The sequence below is a fragment of the Python bivittatus genome, unplaced genomic scaffold, assembly GCF_059951505.1.
Source record: "Python bivittatus isolate LINGU-HERP-01145 unplaced genomic scaffold, Pbiv_v1 ctg000700_np1212, whole genome shotgun sequence".
NCBI classification, from domain to species: Eukaryota; Metazoa; Chordata; class Lepidosauria; order Squamata; family Pythonidae; genus Python; species Python bivittatus.
Window position 1 is genome coordinate 25036554 of NW_028277098.1, and position 24271 is coordinate 25060824.

A 24271-nucleotide genomic window follows, 5' to 3' on the forward strand; every position below is an offset into this window, starting at 1 on the left:
GTTTTATCCTTTTAGCTGCGTGCAAACTGGCCCGTCTACAGATGACTGTTTCTATGCCAAAGGTGTTTAGATGGAGTAATGAAATTCAAAATTCATGAGTCATTTTTCTGGCAAAATGAAAGAATCATCAATAATGGCCATTCTTCTTGCTGCCATTGCCTTCCTGTTCACCAATGTTTACTCAGAGCAAAGATGTTGCCAGGCACACATTCCAATCATTTCATAATTGCATTCAAACCCCAGCATTTACTGAAGTTAAACATTTACCAGACTGGTTTAATGCAGGGCCAGGAAATGCGTGTGCATTTGTCATGTTGAAATCAATAACAGATTGGCTAGAATGTGCTGGGCTTCAACGTGCCTCCTTTCTTACGTCAATAAAGCCCAGTAGCAGACCTTTTAGCTTGTAATTTCCATCTCTATACTCTGACCTGCTCCCTTGTGATGTGGCAGAACAAGTCAACCACTTGGATGGATGCCTGTACTCCGACAGCCCAAAGGTAAGACACCGTGTTTTTATGATACTTGTAAAAAGAGAAGCAATTTTCCAAACATCATCCCCCAGTTTTGCTTGTTAAGAATTCTAATGTATTGCTTTGTTGTTTGTACTATTTCCATAAGATGAGTCATGTAAGAATAAAGAGACTGTACCCAGATGACTGAGTTGGCATTGCTGCCATGAAAAGCAGCCTTCCTTATCTGGTGCTGTCTAGATGTATCAGTTTATAACATGTTAGTCATGATGACTGTGGATGATTGCTATAATTCAACTCTTTGAGAAGATGCCACCTTGGGAAAGGCTGTTAGGGTTTATTCCAAGATGAACACTTTGAGGAATCTCTCCTCTAGATGTATTTCTTCCCAAAGAATCATATTCCTTCTTCCTTGAGAGGAAAGAGGAACAACTGAATTATTTTAAAGCAAAACCTGGAAATGCTGTAATTTAGATATAGCCTAGAAAAATAGAAGCTTATTTAAGCAGATACAAACAACATTTTGCAACCAGAAGTCCACATTTAAAATATTTTTTAGTCTTTAAGACCTGGGGAAGGGTTGTAACATCCTGAGGGACTAAGCAGAATCTTTGCCCCTTGTTGTGGTTGGTTTAATAAACCATTTGTCTTCTTAGTTGTTTAAAAAATGTCAGTCAATTCACAGTTGGCTATTGAAGTTGAAAGCCAGTGTAGTGTAATGGTTAAGCTGTTGAAGACAGACCTCAAAATCCCCACTTGATCACAGCATCCACTTGGTGACTTTGGGTCATTCTTTTTCAGTTCAAGCTACTTCACAGGGTTGTTAGAGTTAGAATTAAGTATAGAGCTCTGAGATAAAAGACAGAATATGAACACTATTAATAAATGAATATCTAGGGAACTGGGCATTGGCTGAAGAGCTGCATACCGTCCATGGACTATGGGTTAGCAATTTTATTTTACAGTGACCAACCCACAGACATGACCTCTAAGCCATATAGGCCTCTAATCAAAATAAAACATATACTTCTGAATTAGCAGAGTTTACCAGCAATTTAATAAACCAAATCAAACCACTTTTTTACAATAAAGAAATTATCAGTAATAATTAATAGGAGGCATCACGTTTAAAGAAGTATTCTAAGACAAAGTCTGGCAACTGAAAAAGGGACAGAGTAGAATTCACTGGATGGATCTGAGGATTCTAGAGAAAAATCAGAAACTAAAGAAAGAGATCTTGAATTTAGCTTATTTGGACCTCCTAAACCAAAGTGGGAACTGAAATGAATTCCGCCATTTTCCAAATTTTTACAATGGAGTTTTAACTTGTAAAACATGCACTTAATAATATATACATTTAAACTAATTAAAATCTGTAGTCCCAACATATGTTGGCCAATAATATTTTTAAATATTATTATTTATTAATAATATTAATAATAATATTATTAAATAATAATCTTTAATAGTAAACTTATCTACTTGTTGATACTGTATTAATAGTTAGCTTTTTGGGGAAAAACTGTAATATCATATCCAGTTGGTCAGACCAGAAAATCCCGTTATTACCAGAAATAACTATATTGGGTAGACTGGTATTAGTAACAAACATTTTGCTCTTACACGCAATATCCTGAACTAAAATAACAATGACAACCTGGAATCACAACCCTGGAAAAGTTGATCAAGGTTTGTGATATTGCATGAATGAATAAATTAACCTATTATGTATACATTCGCAAAAGAGAAATGTACGAGAGAACCTGTGATACCAGTTTAGAACCCAATTATTTTATTAATAATTTTGTTACAGAACTTGAATGGTGCTTTTATTACTCAGGCTTATATGGCACTTCATATCACTCTAAGCGGTATACACTCCAATTCAATAAACAGGATAAAAAAATACAACAGCATAATGCGACAGTAATAGAAATAAAATCATATTACATCCAGAAATTATCACGCCAAAATAACTAAACCATCACTTGGTTGTATTGTGTTAAGCCAGGTATTAATAGATTTCTTAAACACCAATAGGCTTTCAGGAGAAACGCTATTCCACAGAAGGGGGGCATCAGAGAAAAAGACCTGCCCTCAAGTCTTCTTTTAGACTGGGATTTCAAAAGGAAACCTTTGCTCCAAATCCTGTGGGGCAGGCAGATACCATTGGGGGTAGGTAGACCTAAACATATCCAGGTCCTGAACCACATAGAGCATGAAAGGGGACTATCAGCACCTCGAATCCATCTAATAATTAGTGTAGCTCCCAAAAAGGAGAGCCAGTCTGGAGTAGCGGTGAAGGCAACAGGCTAGAAAGCAGGAGATGGAGAGTTCTAGTCCCGCCTTAGGCATGAAAGCCGGCTGGTGACTTTGGGCCGGTCACTCTCTCTTAGTCCAACTCACCTCACAGGACTGTTGTTGTGGGGAAAATAGGAGGACAAAGGAGTATTAGGTATGTTCGCTTCCTTGAGTTATTTATAAAATAATAATAATAATAAAGGCGGGATAAAAAATCTAAAAAAAAAGTGTTGTCAAAACGAGAAGCAACAGTTACAATTCAGGCCACAGCATTCTGTGGATAGTGTAATTACTAAGAGGAAAAAGAAAATATTTGTTTGAAGAATAGTCTGTTCTTCCCTCCAGGTTATCAGGGAATGTTCAGATGTGTGGGTCTGGGTATAAGGGAGAGAGCGTTTGTGTATAGGAAGCTGTTTTAAACCATACCAGATCCTTTATCTGTACTGTAATTTTCTGCACTGATTGGATATGAAATGTCACAAATTACCCTTGAAACCTTTTTAATTCAAGTACCAGTTCTAGTTCTACAGTAAATTATGACACCACCACCCCCGCTGAATTTATTTTATTGGAGATGGGGAGCCATAATTTTAAAAATGCAGTCAGGATGCAAGGTTTCCAGTGAAAATCATACAGGAAAAAAAAATTTCCAGTACTGTTGTACAGTAGCATTTGTGATTCCTGGAAGGGAGGGAGGGAATCGATTTTGGAGGACAGCTATACACAATTGAATGTCACATGTATTTCGGCCCTCAGAATGGGAATCTTGGCATTATGTAGTTGTCAGTCTTACAATGGAGGGATGGTTTTTCACTATCAAAACAATTGTGCAAGACAAGAAGGAGGGAACTGGATAAAAATACTACATAAACCTCAGGTGTTCAAGACAAGAATATGTGAAGGGAAGACACTGTTCTTGACTTTTCAGTCCCTGATTAAATTCTGAAGTGAAGATGTACAGGTAGACCTCGCTTAATGACTGCCCTGTTTAGTAACTGTTCAAAGTTACTATGGCACTGAAAAAGTAACTTTATACCTGGTCCTCACATTTATGATTGTCGCAGCATCCTTCCAGTCACGTGATTGCCATTTAGGTGCTTTACAACCTGCAAGCATTTACGACCATTGCCGCATCCCAGGTCACATGACTGCCATTTGTGCACTTCACAGCTGGCTTCCAACAAGCACAGTCAATGGAGAAGCCAGCAGTAAAATCGCAAGTCGCAGCCATGTGAAGTCTCACTTAACGACCATGGGTGATTCACTTGACAACCACAGTGAAAATGAGGTCGTAAGCCCACCGCAGTCACCTGATGTTTCACTTAACAACCGCATCGCTTAGTGATGGAGTTGCTGGTCCCAACCGTGGTCATTAAGCAAGCACTACTTGTATTTGTATTGGATGAATGGAGCTACAACTCTCTGCACATTACATGCAGAGTAATGCATGGAGCCTGTAATTGCATTAAGACAAATGTAGCTTCTCACCCCACCCCACCCTTCAGACCTAACTTGTCAAATTGAAACTGAAGAGGATGGACCCAAGATGCGTGTCCTATTTCCTTCCTTATGGATTTCTTTCCATAATAAGGCCAATATTTTAAGGGCAACCCTCCCATTTTTCCAAGCTGAATTTCACAGGCTCTGACACCAGAAATAGAGCTGTGTATAATTTAGATTTTAATGAGCCCTATTTCTCTACGGTTCACAACATAGTCCTAATAGTGCTTGAATATAAAACAAAATACCCAGAAAACATCAGTGGCCAGAATGATTTATCAATGTCATAATTAGATAAACAGTGACATAGGGATCCCTGTCTCTAAAAATTCAGTCTTGCTACAAATTTGTTCAGTGCATTTCTGCTTTATTATTTATTAACCAATTTGAAAGGGAAGGTAAATGGAGTTTTAAAAAGTATTTTAGTTAGGAAACAGAGTTTGCTCAGAAAAAGTACACAAAAAGAGAAAGAGCAGAATTTTTCAGACTTCAGGAATCCTAAGAGGAATTCTGATTAAGTAGTTTTATTCTGTCTGTTCCAAGCAGAACGAGCTCTGCAACCCTGTGCATGTTCATTCAGAAAGAATACCCCATGTATTGAACGGGATTAATCAACTCATTAATCAAGGATTAGGAGAAAACTTTTAAATCCAGCTAAACATTTCATAGCTTCCAGAAAACGATAGAACGGAGGTGTTGGCAATGGATTCAAGGTGAAAATATCAAGAAAGGGCAAAATATTTGCTATCTACTTTGCTTGACTAGCTTAAGCTAAGAACTCATGTTCTTAGAGTAGATCTGCTCCTGGCAAATGCTAATGTAAACTGAGCTGATGCACGCCTCTTCGAGTAAAATTTAAATCAGAATGTTATTAAGTTACTTATTTAATTTATACTCTGCCTTTCAACATATAAATTACTCCATTTTAAATTAAAGATAAAATATACCTATACATAAAACTGAAGAAAAATAGGGAGAAAGTTTAAAAAAAAACAACCAGGAAAATAAAAATATAATTATTTCTTTACTTACTGCAATTGTGGATATTTTGCTTCTTAGGATAATGCTTTCAATCAAGAATTTTACTATGGTTTTTTTAGAAAGCAGCACGGATTAATATAAAAATAAGAGAGAACAGATTTACTACAGGTAAGCACATATAAAAGTAACATGAACGGGAAATAACAGATTTTCCCAGTCCAAGTACAATCTCTCTGTAAATGTCTTTCAACACTATACAGTACCACAAGTATATGCTGTTCTGTTCCAGTACAACTTGGACTTCTGGCACTGTCAGTTCTAATCTTCCCAATCAAGTCCCTTCAAAAATATTGGGATTACAACTCCATGAATTCCTAGCCAATGGCTATGCTGGCTGGGGAATTCTGGGAGCTGTAGTACTAACACATCTGAAGGGTAGCAGGGTGAGGTTGATCCTAAACAGCAGATATATCTGTGGTAGTGACAAGCTTCATTGTACTATATTAACCATAGCTTTGTTGTTGTTGTTGTTGTTGTTGTTAAAACAATGTATTACATCTTCAACTATACATCCTCCACCATTGCTAAAAGCAGAAATGATTGGTCTAGAGCAGTGTTGTCCAAACTTGGCCACTTTAAGATGAGTGGACTTCAACTCCCAGAATTCCCCAGCCAGCATGGCTGGCTGGGGAATTCTGGGAGTTGAAGTCCACTCATCTTAAAGTGGCCAAGTTTGGACAACACTGCTCTAGAGTAATAAATGCCGTAATTGACCTCAGAAGTCTCTGGAAAAAATGCTGATCTGCTGCCTTCATGACATATAGCATCTGGAGTCAGATGAACCTAAGATTCATGAGTTATATGCGGGAAGAAAACTCTTAGAGTTTCCTTCAGACAAATTAATCACATGGAAACCTAAGCATTAGATAATTCTTTCCCAGAATGAAATATCTCCTACTCATTCACTTACATGCAAACCAGTGAATAGATGGTTGGTCTACAGCAATCACAGGGCATTGCCAGTGTCTTAATTTTGAGAGTTCGCTCATCACAAGCTCTTATGTTTATTTTCTACAAAGACTATAGAACTGCCAGGCCACACAAAAGCCTCCATTCAGTAGAAAGTTTTCCATTTGGGTGTGAACTGATGAAGTCAGCAATGGAGTCAAGGAAACATAATATTACAGCAACAATTGTTATGCAAGACGAATATGTGGAAAAAGTCATGAGTGCATCAATGTCAGCCTCCAAGGTTAAGAATTTAAGGTGGGAAGGCTGCTTGCTAGCTAGTTCTGGGTTTGCCAATAATGATTTGCACATTGCATCAATGAGATGCCAAGCATTTGACCTGCATCAATGGCTTGCTAGCATACAATCTGTCGGAGCTTTATTTTAGCTTTAAAAAAGCCTGCTCAGCTCATCAGATGATGTTGTAAATCAAGTTAAAGAACCACAGGTATATACTGTACAGAGCAAATCCCCCATTCTCCTTCTAAGCAATTGTAAAGCAGCATTCAGAAAGGCAAGAAGGCAGAATTACCAAGAAAGTTTTCTGACTGTCTCACCACTTGGTGATATTTGAATGAGTCAGGGATCTGTCACTAAGGCGGAGGCACTAGCAGCATGTAAGCCAGAACGCATCTAAAGTACTTTTCAACATGATCAGATGCACACAGAAAGCTTATGTAAAAGAGGGCTGTTCTGTGTAGTCAGCATCCAGTATAGATCTGGCCTAGCACACATACGTGTAAATAGTTACCTTGATCAAATAAATTATTCTTAGTCAATCCCATCAAACTGATTACTTACCATAACCTATAGCAGGGTTCCTCAACCTTGGCAACTTTAAGACGGGTGGACTTCAACCCCCAGAATTCCCCAGCCAGCCTTGCTGGCTGGGGAATTCTGGGGGTTGAAGTCCACCCGTCTTAAAGTTGCCAAGGTTGAGGAACCCTGACCTATAGGATGTAAGGAATTCACCTTACCTGTATTGTATTGATCACGTTTATTCAACAAGATTCTTTGTAGACATGAACTATAGCTGCGTGAACTATATGCAATTCTCTGAAATAGGATAACCCTCAAGAGCCAGCAAATAAGCCAGCAAATAAGCCAGCAAATTCTGCCATTGTCATCATACCAATTCAGCTTTCTGTTCATAGTCAGAAACCTGTATGTGGATGTATTGCATGTACTGAATGGTAAATAAAAGGCAGCCTGATTCAGAAGTAGATTCCTAAAAACAAAGTTCAAAAGTGTGATTGAATGTGTGAAATAGTATTGTTTGGAGGTCCTGTGCAGTGTCTGTGAACTGTATGTGAAAATACATTTAAAATGCTTTGTTTCCCCTCCACAAAATGTTTCAAACAAGAAAAATCCCCCCTACACAAAAAAATTCAGACATTTTCCCTAATCTGACCAGCTGAAATGGAGGGACGTAGTTTTCTTTTCCGAATATATTTTCTAAATTACTTTTTAATTTGCAAGGGGTATTCTCCATCACAGATTCCAAACTTAAAAAGAATTGGAGATGCAATAGCATCTCCTTCTCAATTAAGGATTCAACCCCTTTCAACAAGAGGCCAAAAGGATCTGAGAAAGAGGAAATGTTTAATATTAATGTAAGAAAGAGAAAAACAGAGAAAATGATATTTCATAAAATCAAATCTTCCTGACATGGACAGTGCCATTCTACCAAAAATAAGAATTTTTGTTCTTCTAGGCTATGGAAACTATGATAACTTCAAAGTTGAAAGTTACTTTTGAAGGTTTATATACTGTCAAGAATGCCTGATGATTAAACAATATAAAGGAAGATAATGGGAACCAGAATATGACATTAAATACTCTGATCTACCTACTGGGGTTTTATTTTAAGATTATAATGAATTGCAAGCCCCATATTTTTGATACTAGCCTTAACCTCTACCTACTGCCTGCCAATACGCATTGCTTTTTACCTTGCCTAATGAAGATTTCTGAAAACGCAGATATTATACACTCTTTTATAAGCTCTGCGTCCGCCTGTCTTTGAGTAAATGTTTCTTTGAGTTCTTCTGCATTATGTGTCCACCATATCTAAGCTTCAGCTTCACTCTTAGTGCTTCCAGTCAGCAGTCTGGTTTTTACCTTATGAAGTATTGTTTTTCTTTCAGTCCAAGTATTCTCAACAATGTTTTTCACTACTGCAGTTTGAAGACATCAGTTTTTCTTAATTCAGCCTCTCTGATTATTACCTTTTATATCCATATATTACAACTGGAAAACTATAGATTTGACAATATATACGTTTGTTGTCAATGTGATTTCTCTACACTTTAATATTTTGTCTAGACCTGTTACTGTTTTTCTTCCGATTAGCAGACATCTCTGTATTTCATGGCTTCAGGTCTCATCACTGTGAATTAAGCCTAGGAAGATAAAGTCTGTTACATTTTTAATTTCCTGCCATCTGGTGGTCATTTGGGGTTTTGCAGCCTATATATAACATGTCACACTTATTCTGCAGTAAATCCCATACATTTACCTGAGGTTCTTAATCCTAGATTTGTAAATTTAGGACTTCTTGTCCAATTTAGTCAATGAGCTAAGATCACTCTCTTGTTCCTCTCCATATCTTCAACACAGTGCTTCTCTATAAATGATGGATTGAGGATTTTGATTTTTCTGGGTCCTCATTCATGTGGAAAGCCTCCACAAAGAGAGGAAGCTTATCTTGTTACACTGAGTAACAAGAGGAGGCACAGATTTCTTATTCTCCTTCCATTTTAGCACCTTCTTTCATTATTTGCACTTCCTGCTCTTTTCTTTTCTTGCTTTCAGCAGAAGCTTTATCTATGACTGTATTCTCAAATTATTATTATTAGGTTAATGTTCAGCAAACATAAATTGACTCCTTCAATTCACAAGTAAATTATTTGGAGAAAAAAATATTTTATGCCCTTTCCTTGTTTACTGACCACAATCTGTTCCAGCAATTTTGTCATTAAGCAAAATGGTCACTAAGTGAACATGTGACTAAGAAAGAGAGAAAGACAATATGAAGATCGCTGGTTGCTGCAATCTCATTCAGATAAAGTTCTCTCATACAGTGTCCTGTGCCTGACCCATTTTTTTTTTATTTTTTTGCCCCCTCACAGGGTGGAGAGATTGCTTAAACAAGCTATCTCTTCCTGACCTGCTTTTCTCTATAGCACAGCCCTTCCCTAAAAAGTGCTAACCACAAGTTAACAAGCTCAGCTTCTGTGACCTTTTAATTAAAGCTGCCTGAAACTGACCAGACCTTAAGCAGTTCATACTGAAGGCTTTTGTTGTCAGGCCTGCACAAAATTTGGTCCTAAATGCACACATTGGTTGGAAAATGGATTTTTTATGACCATTTATTATTGTCGTATTTGTGAATGGTTGCTAACCAAGGTGTGGCTGTATCATTTTTATAATAAATATTTGATTATGTGATTCATGCTAAATAACTGGAAAACATGCCTTTTAAAAGCCCACAATATCAGAAATCCCCGGAAGCCTATTCCAATTGCAATTCAGTGAACCTATTCAATAGGCTCATCCATATGTTCTGCTTGCCTTGGCAACAGGAGGACCCATTTACTGATACTGGAAGACACAAATTCATGACTTCATCCTCAGCCTGTCCCAAACCCATCACAAAGGCTGTGTTTTTTGGCTCTACATCAAAACTTGTGGTTTTCCAACCTCTGTGGTCTGTCTACTGTGTAGGCCATGTCTCTGCTCCAATTGTATATTTTGTCCTGGGCTGTTGAACTGATGAAACATGAAGCTGTTTGTTTGTTAACCAATCCATCAGTGAAATTGTATTCCTTTGGAATTTGGTTCTCTTCTATTCTGTGCTGTTTGTAGAGATTTTTTGTTTTCTTTTGTTTTTAAATCAGTACTATGGAAATTACCTCAAAACCTCATCCAGATAGAATGCATCCTCAGCATCAGTGTCAATGCTTGAAATGTGGACAGATATTTCTTAAGTCAGAATAATTTCCAGCCAGTATTAGCATGGGCAACAAGCAGCTTAAGCCTGCCTTGCAGAATTGCTCTATATCAACCCTAGGTTATTTGGGAGTTAAATTTGTTCTACTTTTACTTGGTTTGCACCTCTGGCATAGAATTCCTAATATGGATGTTTGGGCCTTCTGCATACATGGGCTTCTGATAGACCTGTCCTCTTTTTTGATTAGTTCATCACAAATAGCATAATGCCAGCTGTCAGAATGATGCGTGTTACTGTTTAACCGAGAATTTTTGGGATGAGAATGCAGTTCCTATTATGTTACCTTGAAAACTTCTTGGCAGAGAAGGTAACCGAGACACACGTGAGCTACTAAGTAAAGATGCATGTCAACGAGAATGTCTTGTGCAAAACAAAAGTGGGCTATGCACCCTGACAAGATTTCTTGTGAACACACCCAGGTGAAGAGTAATTTTGTTCTAGGATTCATCTCTTGTTTCTAAACATTGCTGGCCCAGAACTGAACTGGGTCAGTTGTGCAAATCTTGATATCATAAAATAAAACTACATTTTTGTATGAAAATGGCTTGCAAGTAAATCTGTTGATCTGTCTGTTGCTCATCCCAAACCTATAATTTCTGTAATCAGCATCCATGCACTGTGATCAAGGGAGGTTTTATTATTATTGTTGGTCACACAGTCAGCCAGTTGTTTAGACTGGATTTGGCTTTTTTATCCACCTATCAACTCCTTCCCAAGGACCTGGGATAGGCAGATGTTGCTGTTTGATGGTGTTAAAGGTATCATCACAGGATGTAAGCTGTTCCAAGTAAAGCTGCCTTTTGCAACTGACTGATGGTGATTTTGTCAATGCCGATGGTGTTCAAGTGGTGCTCCAGATGTTTTGGGATTGCACCCAAGGGTGCTATAATTATTGATATTATCTTCACTTTCTTTTGCCACAGTCATTCTATTTCTATTTCCAGGACTTTGTATTTTGTGATTTTCTCCAGTTCTTTCTGTTCTATTCTGCTGTCTCCAGGTATTGCAATGTCCACTATCCAGACTTTCTTATCAACAGTTATTAAGTCTGAGTGTTATGTGGCAGGTGCTTGTCTGTTTGAATTCTAAAGTCCCAGGGCACTCTAGCTTCTTTATTTTCCATTACTTTGTCTGTTTTGTGCAATTCTTACTTGCAGGCAAATGGTATTTCTTGCAGATATTCCAATGCACCATTATTGCTACTTTGTCATGCCGTTGTTTGTAGTCAGTCTGTGCAATCTTCTTGCAGCAGCTAACTAGGTGGTCCCCTGTTTCTTCAGCTTCTTTGCAGAGGTGGCATTTGCTGTCTGTTGCTGTCTTCTTGATTCTGGCTTTGTTTGCATTTGTTCTTAAGGCTTGGTCTTGTGCATCCAGAATTAGCCTCTCTGTCTCTTTCTTCAACTTTCCTGCTCTTAGCCATTGCCAGGTCTTGTTGTTATCTGCGTTGCCTGCTAGTTTTTTTTGTGTACTGCCATGTAATACTTTGCCTTGCCATGTCTCTTTTCTATTCTTCATTTGGTCTTTCTTGTAGGCCAGTTTGGTCTCTTCAGTATTCAGTAAGCCTTCATGGTGTACTAGCTTCAGTGCATCTTCTTCACTGTCCTTCAGATAATCTTCCAATTCCATTTTTTCTTCTTCAACTGTCTGGTGTACTTACAACATTCCACATCCACCAATGCTCCTTGGTAAGTAGAGTCTGTCAACTCTACTTGATGAGGATGATGATGATACAAGATGAAGGGCATGATTCATTGTCATTATTTTTCTGGTATTCCTATCCAGGGCTTCTAGTTCTGCTTGAGTCCAGTCCTCTATTCCAGCTGTGTATCTAATGACTGGAACTGCCCAGGTGTTAATTGCCTTGATGGTAGTGATTTTCTTCATCCAGACTCTTGATGTTTTTTCCATTGGGCATCTTGATTCCTTCAGTTTTCACTATTTTCCCCCTGTTGATGGTAAGGGTGGCATATTTGTCCAGTCCAAACTCCATTGCAATGTTTTGGCTGTATATTCAGACAGTGTTGAGCAGTGATTCTATTTCAGATGGTGTTTTTCCATACAGCTTCAGATCGTCCATGTAAAGGAGGTGGGATAGCCTGGCAGATGTTTTTGATGTTTGATAGCCATGACCTGAGTTGTTCAGTATTGTTGACAGAGGAATCAATGCAATGACAAACAGTAGTGGTGATAGTGAGTCTCCTTGAAAGATTCCTCTCTTGATATTAACTTCTCCCAACGTTGACCAACAACTGTGTCTTCCATTGTGCCATTGATCTCTGCACAAAACTTCTGATGTTTCTACTGATTCCGGTCATTTCTAGGCACTTGATTACCCACTCATGTGGCAGGAAGTCAAATGCCTTATTATAATCAATCCAAGCTACATTCAAGTTGGTCTTCCTTCTCTTGCAGTTTTCCAAATCATCTTGCCAGTTAAGAGCTGATCTTTTGTTCCTCTGCTGTTTGGGCAGTTTCCTTTCTGCTCAGGTGGTTGACCCAGGCGACAACCGATCCAGCATAGGTTTCTGTAAATTACGTCTCACCATATTGTTTATGGGAGAGGCACGCTTCGTCTGGCTCCTCTGATGAGACCTGTGCAGTATGATTGAACCTCTGGTATAGCTCTCATCCTCCTTGGAGCACTCAAGCCCCACAACCACATCAAGGGAGTGCCTTATTATGGTTGGTTGCATAGTCAGCCAGATGTTTAGACTGGATTTGGCATTTTTATCTACCTATCGAGTCCTTCCCAAGGATCTGAGATAGGCAGATGTTGTTGTTTGGTAGTGTTAAAGGTATCATCACAGGATGTAAACTGTTCCAAGTAAAGCTGCCTTTTGCGATTGACTGATGGTGATTTTGTCAATGCCGATAGTCTTCAAATTATTAGTATTATTATAATATTATTATTATTATCATTATTTTTATTAAAGTTGGTTGCACAGTCAGCCAGATGTCTGGCATTCTTATCCACCTATCGAGTCCTTCCCAAGGACCTGGGATGATGATGAGGAGGAGGAGGAGGATTTGTTTTTCTATCTACTTCTGTCTACTTGCAGAAGTGCTGACTCTGTCTCCATTACAGTTGGCAAAGTTACATTCCTCTAGAAGCAGCCTTCTTTTCTGTGCCCTCATTGCTCCTTCAGGAAGAAGCTGAACAACTTCAGCCTGTCAGTTCTCTGACTTTTATTGCGCCTAATTCTACTGCCACCCTTCTTTATTGCCTGCTTGGAGGGACTGTAATGGTATGTGGGAACAACCTTGGGAGTCAGGAGGGAGAGCTGCAGATGAGACAACTGGCATGTAAAAGACGTCTCAGCACACAGAAGGAGGGAGGGTGCAGGAAGCATTTCAGAAGGGACCCTCCCTAGTTTTCCAGAGAGTAAAAGGAAAAGAGAGGAGAAATAATTTCAGCCTGTCAAGATTCTGTTAATGTAACCTTATAATAAAGATAGAGTACTCCTGGTTATGCTTCTTGTCTGGAGTACCTTGCAGGGCTAACAGAGACTCACCTTCCTCCACCCCACCCCCCCCACACACACACCTGTGAGATAATCTTTCAAGGGGAAACAGTGCAATGAAGCCAGGCTTTTGGTGGACGGGGACCACACTTACTCATTCCCAGTGTGGAACAAGGGCTGCGAGAGTGGAGTGATAATACAAAGTGCATGGGCCATGTCATATGCAACTCTGTAGCACCAGGTTTTGTTTTCTTTTTTTACAGTTTGGGTTGGGAAGATATTTCTTTTGCTTTATTTAACCATAGGTGTTAAGCTTGTTCTAGGACTTACACTACAGCTTTTATATGCTTTCTGCCTCAAACTAGTGGGAAACCATGATCAAATCAGTTTTCTGCATTCACACCAGTGAAATTTGGCAGCATTGTTGGAAGACACTCCAGGGACTATGAAAAGGAAATTTAGAGATTGCAGGTTGCCTTAGAATAGATCCTGGGTCTGGGCTTCACAAATAGGTTTCTTTCATCTGTCCCTAATGCAACCCACCAAAGCCCATTTGGTATTCCCTGCTATTCAGAAGACTCAGCAGAGCATAGTTGCCAGTGACCTCTGATACTGCTAAACTTTCCTTGGACACATTTTCCTTAGACAGTATCAGATGCATATACCCAAATGCACTTACTGTTCCTCCAGCTTATTGTATTATTTTCCTAGCTTTTCTATAGCACTTTCTTCTAAGCCAGCTATTTTTCAATCATCAGACAGCTACCACCATTTATCTCTTAGAGGTCTCCTATGTTAGAGAACCAACAGCTTCAAACCAGAAATGGTTTTGCCTATCATCTCTTCATAATCATAATTTTGGATTTTTAAACTAAATTACAATTACAGACAAGAAATATTTCCCTGGACTGTTGTTTCATAATCACCACAATTTCCATTTAAATCCACAAGAGCCTTCCCCAATGTGGTGCTGTCCATAGGTACTAAGTACAACTCCCCAAATTCCCAGACAGAATGGGGTACCAAGTTGGGGAAGACTGTTCAGTACTTGTGCCAACATTATGAATTTACTAAGGCTGAACTCATGAGCAGGAATGACATTTAAGGAAATGAAGCCACCCCTGTCACCTTTTCATTGCTGGTGGCCTAGTTCATACAAACCTAGATAGAACTCTACAGTAGCAAACAAAAGGTTCCAGAGAATGGCCCTTTGGCTGTTCAGATGTTCATGAACTACAGGTCCTTGCAGCCATAACCAGCATGGCTAATAGTGAGAGATGCTGAGCATTGTATTTTAACAGTACAGTGGTACCTCGGGTCACGAACTTAATTCGTTCCGCGACTCTGGTCGCGACCCGAATTGGTCGTGACCCGAATCAAATTTTCCCATAAGGTTCAATGTAATTACGGTTAATCCGTTCTGAACCATATGTATTTTTTTAAAAAAACCACAAAAATATGAAACAAAATACAGTACAGTGCAGTACAAAGAGAGAGAACGCTAACCTTGCTCAAGGCGACTTCTGGCGTGGAGGACAGGAAGGCGGGTGGGGAGGCAGTTATTGCTTGGAGGGAGAGTCCCCCTCCCTACAGGAAACCACAACCACGTGTCATGGCAGGGAAAATGGCCGCGGATCCTGTTCGTCACCCGATGAGGAGTTCGCGGACGGAAGCAAAATTTTGCGTACGGTGCTGTTCGTGACCCGAATTGGTCGTGAACAGAAGCATTCATGACCCGAGGTACCACTGTATTTTGTGGGCCACAGTTCCCACCCCTTAACTATTCCAGGATTAAATCTCACAAACATAGAAGTAAGGTACTAAAGCCACAATCTTTCCCTCTTCTTGGCCCCTAAAATCTAATCTGGAAAAGAACTCTCCAATCAGGCAGAAATTCTATTTAAGCCATCACTAATGAAAACTACTGATGGACATATTCTCCATGAATTGATTTTATCACTTAGGGGCCAAGACATATGTGATATGCTTACATGTGATTGTGCCACAAACATACCCCAATAATCTCCTTTTTTCTGCCATATCTTCATGACATTGTCTTCATCTGATCCCCAGCCCAAATTTGAGGCAGCCTTAAGTCATCCTTTGCTGCTCCAACATGTCACTGCTTTCCCTCTTATGCAAACACGCTTTTTTGTCATGGATACAACTGGATGCACTGCCCCAACCATTCTGTTGGTGGCACATTCCAGGATCAGCCCAGCTTCTGTTAGCTTCATTAGGCTGGTACAAGCACATCCCCTCCCCTTGAGTCCCTGGACACGGTCTCCCAGACCATTTTAGTTTGAGCACTGGAAGAATCTAGATCTCAGAAACTGACTCCCCTGCCTGTACCAACCAGGTCTCTGATCTGACACGTGGCTTGGAGACCAGAGTGTGAAACAGGAATCAGCCCAACTAACAGGTTACAGGCTCAGGAAGTGGGCATGTGCAGTGAATCAGGAAGGAGACCCTTGCTGTATTGCGCAACAACAACTACAACTACTACACTTGTTACCTGTTTATTGGGCTGCCTTTGGATCTACCCATGTGGAAAAGTTGTTCAGAACCTGGACTGAATTTTGACAATGGCTAAACCATCCATCTAAATCAACCGATCTAAATCAAATGGCATAGGCATCCTTCAAAACCTGTCTCTTCCCCAGCCCTAGCCCACATTAAGAGGAGTGATTAATGAATATTTTCCTGCTGGCTGGTGATACTTGGAATGAGGAAAAGGAAAGAAAGCCAGAGAAATCCATCAATTCCTTTCCTCAATATGCCCTGCATACAGTAAATAAGGACACCGCCATTAGATGAAACTGAGCCTGTGGCAAAATAGAGATCAGCAAAGAGGGCAGCATATTTTATGCCACTATAGTTTAGTTTTCTCCTGGTTCAAACTCTGATGAATAGCATTTTCAGTAGAAGAGAATATCTGTAGCTCAGGATTGAACTGTAGAGTTCTTGGTGCTCTCTGAGCTTGGCTGTTTGCTTGCAGACGTTTCATTACCCAACTAAGGTAACATCACTGATACCCAACTAGGTAATATCACTCAACTAGGTAACATCACTGACTCTCACTGATGATGTTACCTAGTTGGGTAATGAAACATCTGCAAGCAGACAACCAAGCTCTGAGAGCACCAAGAACTCTGCAGAATAGAATTTTAAATGAGCCCCTAGGGAGAGCCTAGGGTAACAGTCCAGTGCTTTGGTGGTTAATTGCAACCAACTAACTTATTTTGGTTACAGTGAACACACACACAATTTTTTAAAAAACATATCTTACCTTGCATTTAGGCCTTAGGTCTGTGTTCCAAGTAATAAGGCCTGGTATACATCAAAGAGCTTCTTTCATCATATGAACTATCTGAGATTTAACACTGAGGGCCATGGACGGCTTCAAAACATTATGGTGTTGTTAGTGTAGCCAGGATCTTGAGGCATTATCATAATATAATAGAAGATCAGTATCAAACAACTCATCTTATCCTATTGAGACATGTAGTCATGCTTTTGGAAAAATGCTGATCACAAAGAACCGAACAAATTAAGGTAGATGGAGGAAAAACATGTCTTATACAACTCTATATGAAATATTCAGATAGTCCTCAACTTACAACAATTGGGAGCGGAATTTCCATTGCTAAGTGATGCAGTTGTAAAGCGCAACCGCATCGCTTAGTGACGGCAATCCCTGCCAGTCACCATTGTTAACTGAATCCCATGGTCATTAGGCAAGGTAACTTCCTGCCAGCTTCCCACAAGCAAAGTTAATGGGGAAGCCAGCAGTAAGTTGCAAGTCCCAGGCTGGCAGGCAGGTAAGTGGCTGCTGCTGGGTTGGGGAGGGAGTGACAGGGTGCACAAGAGGTGCCACGTGGGTCAGGAAGGGTGCATGAGGGTGCGGTCCATGGTGGTGCATGATAGGCGCCACGTGGGTTGGGAAGGGTGTGCAGGGGTGTATAGGGGTGCAAGAGAGGTGCTACACTGGTCAGGGAGGGTGTGCAGGAGTGCATGGGGTGCACAAGAGGTGCTGCACAGGTCGGGGAGGTTGCGCGGGGATGCAGCACAGATCAGGGTGGGTGTGCAGGGGTGTGCAAGAGGCGCCACCCAGGTTGGAGAGGGTGCAGGGGGGTGTAGCATGGGTCAGGGAGGGTACATGGGGGTGCACAAGAGGAGTCACACAGGCCAGGGAAGGTGGAGTGGCGTGGAGTCCACTTTGGTGAATATTGGCATTTTGATAGAAGAGAATTGTGAATTTTTTACATCCCAGTTCAGGGCTTCATTAATTCTGGACTAAAAAACAAGCATGTTTAATTAATGCTTACAAAAATAAAGGCTTTTATTGTAAGTCTCACTGCAGGGTCACTCAAGCACAAAATATATGACTGCAGGCTTTTATATCTCAGCATGTGCCATATCCTTATCAAAAGCAAGTAGGCCTACATTGACAATAAAGCAGAATTGTGGAACTTTCATCAGCCCCAAGCAGCAGTAGCTGTGCTTGGAAATAACAGGAACTATAATTCAATAACATTTGGAGGGCTATAGTTTCTTCACTACCTGCAATAAACAAGTTTGTGCTTTCCCAAAAGATGTGGATAGTGTATATTTTTAAATGGAGCAACTTTGAAATTCAGCTACAATGTGCATATTATTTTTCTATCGCTTTCAGGTTTGTAGCATGCTAATTCCGTTGTTTTATTCAAGTATCTTTTTCTTTTCTTTGGGCGGTGCTGATTTTTTTTTGCATACTCTACTGAAACTTTCAGAGTTCTAGACAAAGATGAAAAAGCAAAGCAAACATTCACAGTGCAGTAGTAAATACCAGCAATCCTAACATTGCTTTGTTTTAAATACATTGTTACATGAAGTTATAAGTAGTCCTCATTTAGTGACTGCAATTGGGATTGGCAACTTGGACTTTAAGCAAAGCAGTCACTAAGTGAAAAATCACATGACCACGACTGTGCTTATGATCTTACTTCAGCTTTCCTTTGCTTTACAGAGTCAGAAGGATACAACTCCAAACAACCAGGTGGGCCCAAACAGCAGAGAAGGTTTCTGGAACTCGACTTACAAGGAAGCCGGGTAAAAGGGCAAATCTTATAGCCCTTTTTCCCCACTCCCTGCCCTTTGGAATGCTCACCCCAGTGCTGGGATAATTAGAAAAAAGAATCAATGTTTGTGTTTACATTCATTGGAGAGGAAGGGATTACAAGAGAGTAAGCAGGCACACAATGGGGAATACACATCAAAAGGAATGTGCTGATGCTGGCTGTTTGCCTAGCCAGCCTCTTAGGAGGCAAACAAAATACTTTAGTGTGAAACTGATTAGGGTTTTGTCAATTTCAGGCAGCAGCCCAAGCTGGCTAATTAAGATCACAGAGCTGAGCTTGTTAACTTGTGGTTAGCATTTTTTAGGGACTCCTTTGCTAGAGAGAAAAGCAGCTCATGAAGAGATAGCTTGTTCAAGCAATCTCTTCTCTCTGCCAGGGGGTAAAAAGAGTCAGGCACAGGACAACACCTACTAACTGCTGCAATGGCGAACACCTGACTGAGAGACATTGGGAAGGTCATAAATGTGGGCATTGGTTGCAAAGTTACTTTTTCATCACCGTCGTAACTGTGAATGGTCAATGTCCGAGGAGTCTCAAAACAAGGACCACCAGTACATAAATATCTACCATTTGTGATTTCCAAATACCATTCTGAAGTTGAAACTCTGATCTAAACAGTATAAGAGATCAAGAGTTTAGTACAAATACTAAACTGGGACTGCCTGATCTACATGAACCATCCTAAAAGATGACAAATCTTTCCAGCTGAACAGATCTGCACTCTTCCTGTGGGGTACCTCTAAAGGGGAAAAGCAGTATTTTTAGAGGAATGTTTTTGCTAGAGTATCTGCTCCAATATAATGAATACCCACTCCAAATGTTATAACATCTGATTATATTTACCCTCACCCTTTCATCATAGAATCTAACCAAGTAAGTTTAATATGTAGTTTATATGGGATTCCATTATCACTTTAATCAGTCTACTAGCCTGGAATTATAGATTGCATTTGTACAAGCATACACACACAGTTTCTCAGTTTGTCAGGAATTCCCTGCCCATAAAAATGATGATGGTGATGATGATCATCACAAATGGGTAGGGTAGTAGAAAACTTCCAGTAAAGGGGGAGTAGAAGAGATAACTAATTTTCTTTCTGATAAAACTTTATTTATGATTGGTCATAATCACCCACCATAATAGCAGCCGTTTTGGAGGAGTGCACACAACTTTCTCCTAACGTTATATCCAGGCCCACCAGCCGAGAAGAATGACTGTCCCCGATGCAAGGAGACTATATGAGAAGTTAAGAAGAGATGGTGGTACTGTTTTCCTAGTCCGATACAGAGCAGGGTAACAGTAGTAAGAAACTGATGCCCTTCTCACCAGATGCCACCAAAATGGAAAAGTCAACAGAGTAGGCAGGAATAGCAACCCACACACCCATAGCCAAAAATCCAGAGCTGTACCCAGTTAAGAAGGAGGCTATCATGGGAAACCACTGGGCTGATTACTAGTTTTATTTTTCTAGCACAGGATGCCTTAAATTATAAGTGGAAGTGGTTTAAATGTAAGCCCGCCTTAAGGACCTCTGCTATGTATGGAGGGGGAGGCATTATTTTCGAGAACACATATCTAAAGAAAGCACATTACAAAAGCCAGGAATAATCCCTGAGATGACTGTCTCTATTAGCTATTTTTTAATGAAATCTGCACACTTTCCCCTTAATTAATAACCCTCTGCTAATAGCATTTTCTTGAGTAGTTAGGAAAGGTAATGACATCCAAGGGGAGCACACACTTCTGATGAGGCCATGCAAAAAAGGCTCGTCTTAATTAAATTTTGCTCAGCGGCAAGCTGGTTTTTCTTTTTCACAACGCAGTATGTGGATTTCAAACACTAGGTAGCTGTTTCATCAAAGTAAACAGCTGGTGAGGGAGTTGGGAATGTCTGATTAAAAGTAAACAGCTGGGAGGGGATTGGAAATGTCTCATTAAAAGCCAAAATTGACTTTTAGGGCTCTAGAGTAACCAAGGTGCTGCCCCGGTTTTTCTTTAAAAAGAAAAAAAAAACGCTAGCAAAACTGCACAAAAATCTTCCTGAACATTGAGAAATGTCAGAAGGGTCAGAGCAAAAAAGCATTATTTACCTGCACTAATGATACATACTTTGCCAAAACAGACCATTTTTAGGGCTGCAGCAATTAAATGATGCCAGTGTTTCTGAGAATTATGGCAATCTACTGAGATTTTGTCTTTCCATGCAGAAATGTAGACCATCATCAGAAAGCTAAGATTAAGGTTATTCAGCACTGGGAGACAGGTAATTTATTTTAAATGAACAACAATGTATAGACACAACAATTTTGCTGTTGTTCTTTTATATTCACTGGCACCCGACATTTCCTATCTGTGTTAACAAAAGGAAATTAACAAAGAGTGCAAAGGCCAAGGAGAACTTTTCAAGATAACATTCTTATTTGCCTGTGCTATGACTGAACAGGGATGGCAATTTAATTGCTGTTTTTCCTTCTTATTATGTGCTTTTAGAAAGTATCCATTCTTGTTTTATACTGTTTGGTTTAATTTTGTTCTTTTGCAGTGTTATAAATGTTGGTGCACCATTTTGATTTGGAAAGTCATATTCTGAGTTTTCTTTCGAACCAAAAAGCAAAACAACCCCTCCAAAACAGAAAATAAGTCAAAATAAGAGGAGAGGAGAGAGCATTGGTGCTTTTCAATCTGATGTTCAAGGATCTGAAGGATGCAAAAAGAAGGAATAGCTTTATAGGAAGAAGGAGGAAATGTAGGATTTGGAAAATGTATATTAAATTCCAGTCGTAGCAACTATAACTGGTCATAGTTAAAGTGGATCAGTGAATACTGCACAGAGCATAAATTCAAATTTGAAACAAGAAAATAAATGTTGGGCTTGAATCTGCACACAAACCAGACTATTCCTAATCCTAAAAGCTATGCAAGTTTAATCAAAATAAAAAAGAGAATCAGCACTATAATAGCAATTGTCAGTTTCTCTCCTGATTATAACTGCTTCTGGGTGAAGGGCTCCTGGCATCAGTAGCGTGGTCGAAGTATGGAGTACCAAAGTAGCATAGAAGTAGGATGCTGGGGAACTCAACTTCAAAGTGACTCTCAGTCATGGAAGCTAATTAGATGACTTCTCTCTCTAGTCTTTTTTTTGGGGTGGGGATGAAAGATGAGAGTGCAATATATACTACCTTAAGGTCCTGCAAGAAAGGTAAGGTATAAATCTAACAAATAAATCCATCAAAAGGCTTCTGCCTTTTCTTCATTTGTGGGATCATGGTTTGTTTGTTTTTTTCCCCCTCCTGGGAACAAAAATGATGGGGAAAATGGCAGAAAAAGAGAGGAGGTAACAAATGGAGGCCAATGTCACTTGGACCTCGCATGCAATTCTGTGAATGTGGCAACTGAAAACTTCTACCCAAGGTTTGCTTGACTCGGATCATCCAAATTCTCCACTGGCTATAAACAATATAAAGATGAGATAAATGTGAAATTAATAGAGTTCAAAGAAAAAAATGAATCTGGAGTAACAATATGATGGATTTTATCAAAACTGAACGGCACATCATATTTGATTCTACAGTATGAACACTGGGTAGTGTTGCAGTCTCTTTTCTGAAAAGGTGCCTCAGGGCATACAGGGGTGCAAACATGTACCTGTCTGTAACTAATTTAAAGCAGCTGCTTTTCTTGGGATCCCACAGCAGCTGTTGAGGGCATCTCTGCAATCTGAGAAGAAGATGCAGCTGCTTTAAAGAGTTACAGGCAGGTGCTATGATTGTGACCCCACCGCCTTTGAAATACTTTTTCCAAATTATTTCAGAAATGCTACACAGCTCTAATAGCTGGTATACAATGTGGGCTTTCACATGCCCCCTGCAGAATGGGGCATTAAACTGTAGAAAAATTAGACTTTGCCATACCATTACATGTATAATCATGTTTCATTGTTGAAAATGTTTTATCAAATACTGTTTTAATCTTTTATACATTACTCTGGTTTCCTTTGGGAGGAACCAGATCATTGAAAAGTACAAACACGAAAATATCTACACATATACAGTGGGGCAAAAAAGTATTTAGTCAGCCACCAATTGTGCAAGTTCTCCCACTTAAAAAGATGAGAGAGGCCTGTAATTTTCATCATAGGTATACCTCAACTATGAGAGACAAAATCGGGGAAAAAATCCAGAAAATCACATTTTCTGATTTTTAAAGAATTTATTTGCAAATCATGGTGGAAAATAAGTATTTGGTCAATATCAAAAGTTCATCTCAATACTTTGTTATATATCCTTTGTTGGCATAACCCACAAATTTCCAAGCTGTGTTCTATTACCTCCTGGTGCAATATCATGAGGAATTCACAAGAGAGCCAATCAAAGAATAAGCTGATATCAACACGGTCCTGTTCAATAAGTTGGCAAAGTGTGTACCCTGTCCCTGGCCAACAAATGTACAGCTTGTCATCTAAATAAGATGATCCCACGGGCCATACATCTATCTACTGAGTCAGTATTCCACTGACAACAGAAGGGTAGTAGTAATTGATGCTGGGTTCTATAATAGAGTCTAGACTCACTCACTGCTCATATCCCTTATATATAGCATGCAAACTAGCATAGATCAGCCTGATCTACAACCCAGTCCATGACATTATAAAAACTGAATATTACTCCATACCTATTAATGTAAATGCAGTTAAAAAAAAAAAAGACATTACCTCCTCTTGAAAAAAGAATGAGGAAATAGCAGAACTCATGGACATATCACCTGAGCTGAGATGCCACCTACACTCAGCCTTTGAATATTTAGAAGTTTAAAATTCCAGCCATGGATTCACCAGGATTGCTCCATTGTATACAGTATTCACCTCATGCCTCCAGATGTATAAGAAGACCATTCCCATTAGCCCCAGGAAACCTAGCAGTAGCTGTGCAAGATGGGAGAGGACGTTCAAAACACCTGGAAAGCACCAGGTTGCCTATCGCTGTCCTGGAGAAATAGAAGAAATGGAGTGGGTCGTCACCTATCCAATCTGGAAAAACTAAGCAGGACTGGATTTGGTTTACCCTTGTCTGATAGAACACCAGGAAATCCCAAAGTTGTAAACTAAACTATTATTTTTTAAGACGAGAAGGCAATGACAAGAAAACTTTGTGGCCATGGCTATGAAGTCACCAACAGTCAAACTCAACTTAAGAGAGATTTTACCTTTATTAATAGCAACAAGGAAAGGCCACACAAATATTGGTCTGCACAGAAAATAAATTAATAGTATGCAGAAACTCAGGATACTCATATCTACTGAATTGCTGCAAAGATGTTTCACCATCTCTTAAGGATATAAAAAGAGCCCTGTTGGATCAGAAAAGAAGGCATGGACAGCCTGTAATTTTGTTCCGTTGGTGGTCAGGCAGATATCC

General features: G+C 39.6%; 1 protein-coding gene across 3 annotated transcripts in view; it reads left to right on the top strand.

Moving 5' to 3' along the window:
- Positions 1-355: 355 nt before the first annotated feature.
- The window catches only part of PALMD (palmdelphin), a 71292-nt gene continuing 47376 nt past the window's right edge, over positions 356-24271 (top strand). Inside the window, exons 1-2 of one of the 3 annotated variants that reach the window (XM_025175483.2) lie at positions 392-500; positions 18745-18774. In XM_025175483.2, coding sequence (XP_025031251.1) covers positions 445-500; positions 18745-18774 — 86 coding nt within the window. In that variant the 5' untranslated portion in view covers positions 392-444. Of the gene's footprint in view, positions 501-18744; positions 18775-24271 lie in introns of all 3 variants that reach the window. The other 2 variants (XM_025175496.2, XM_007421980.4) reach the window with 2 other exon arrangements.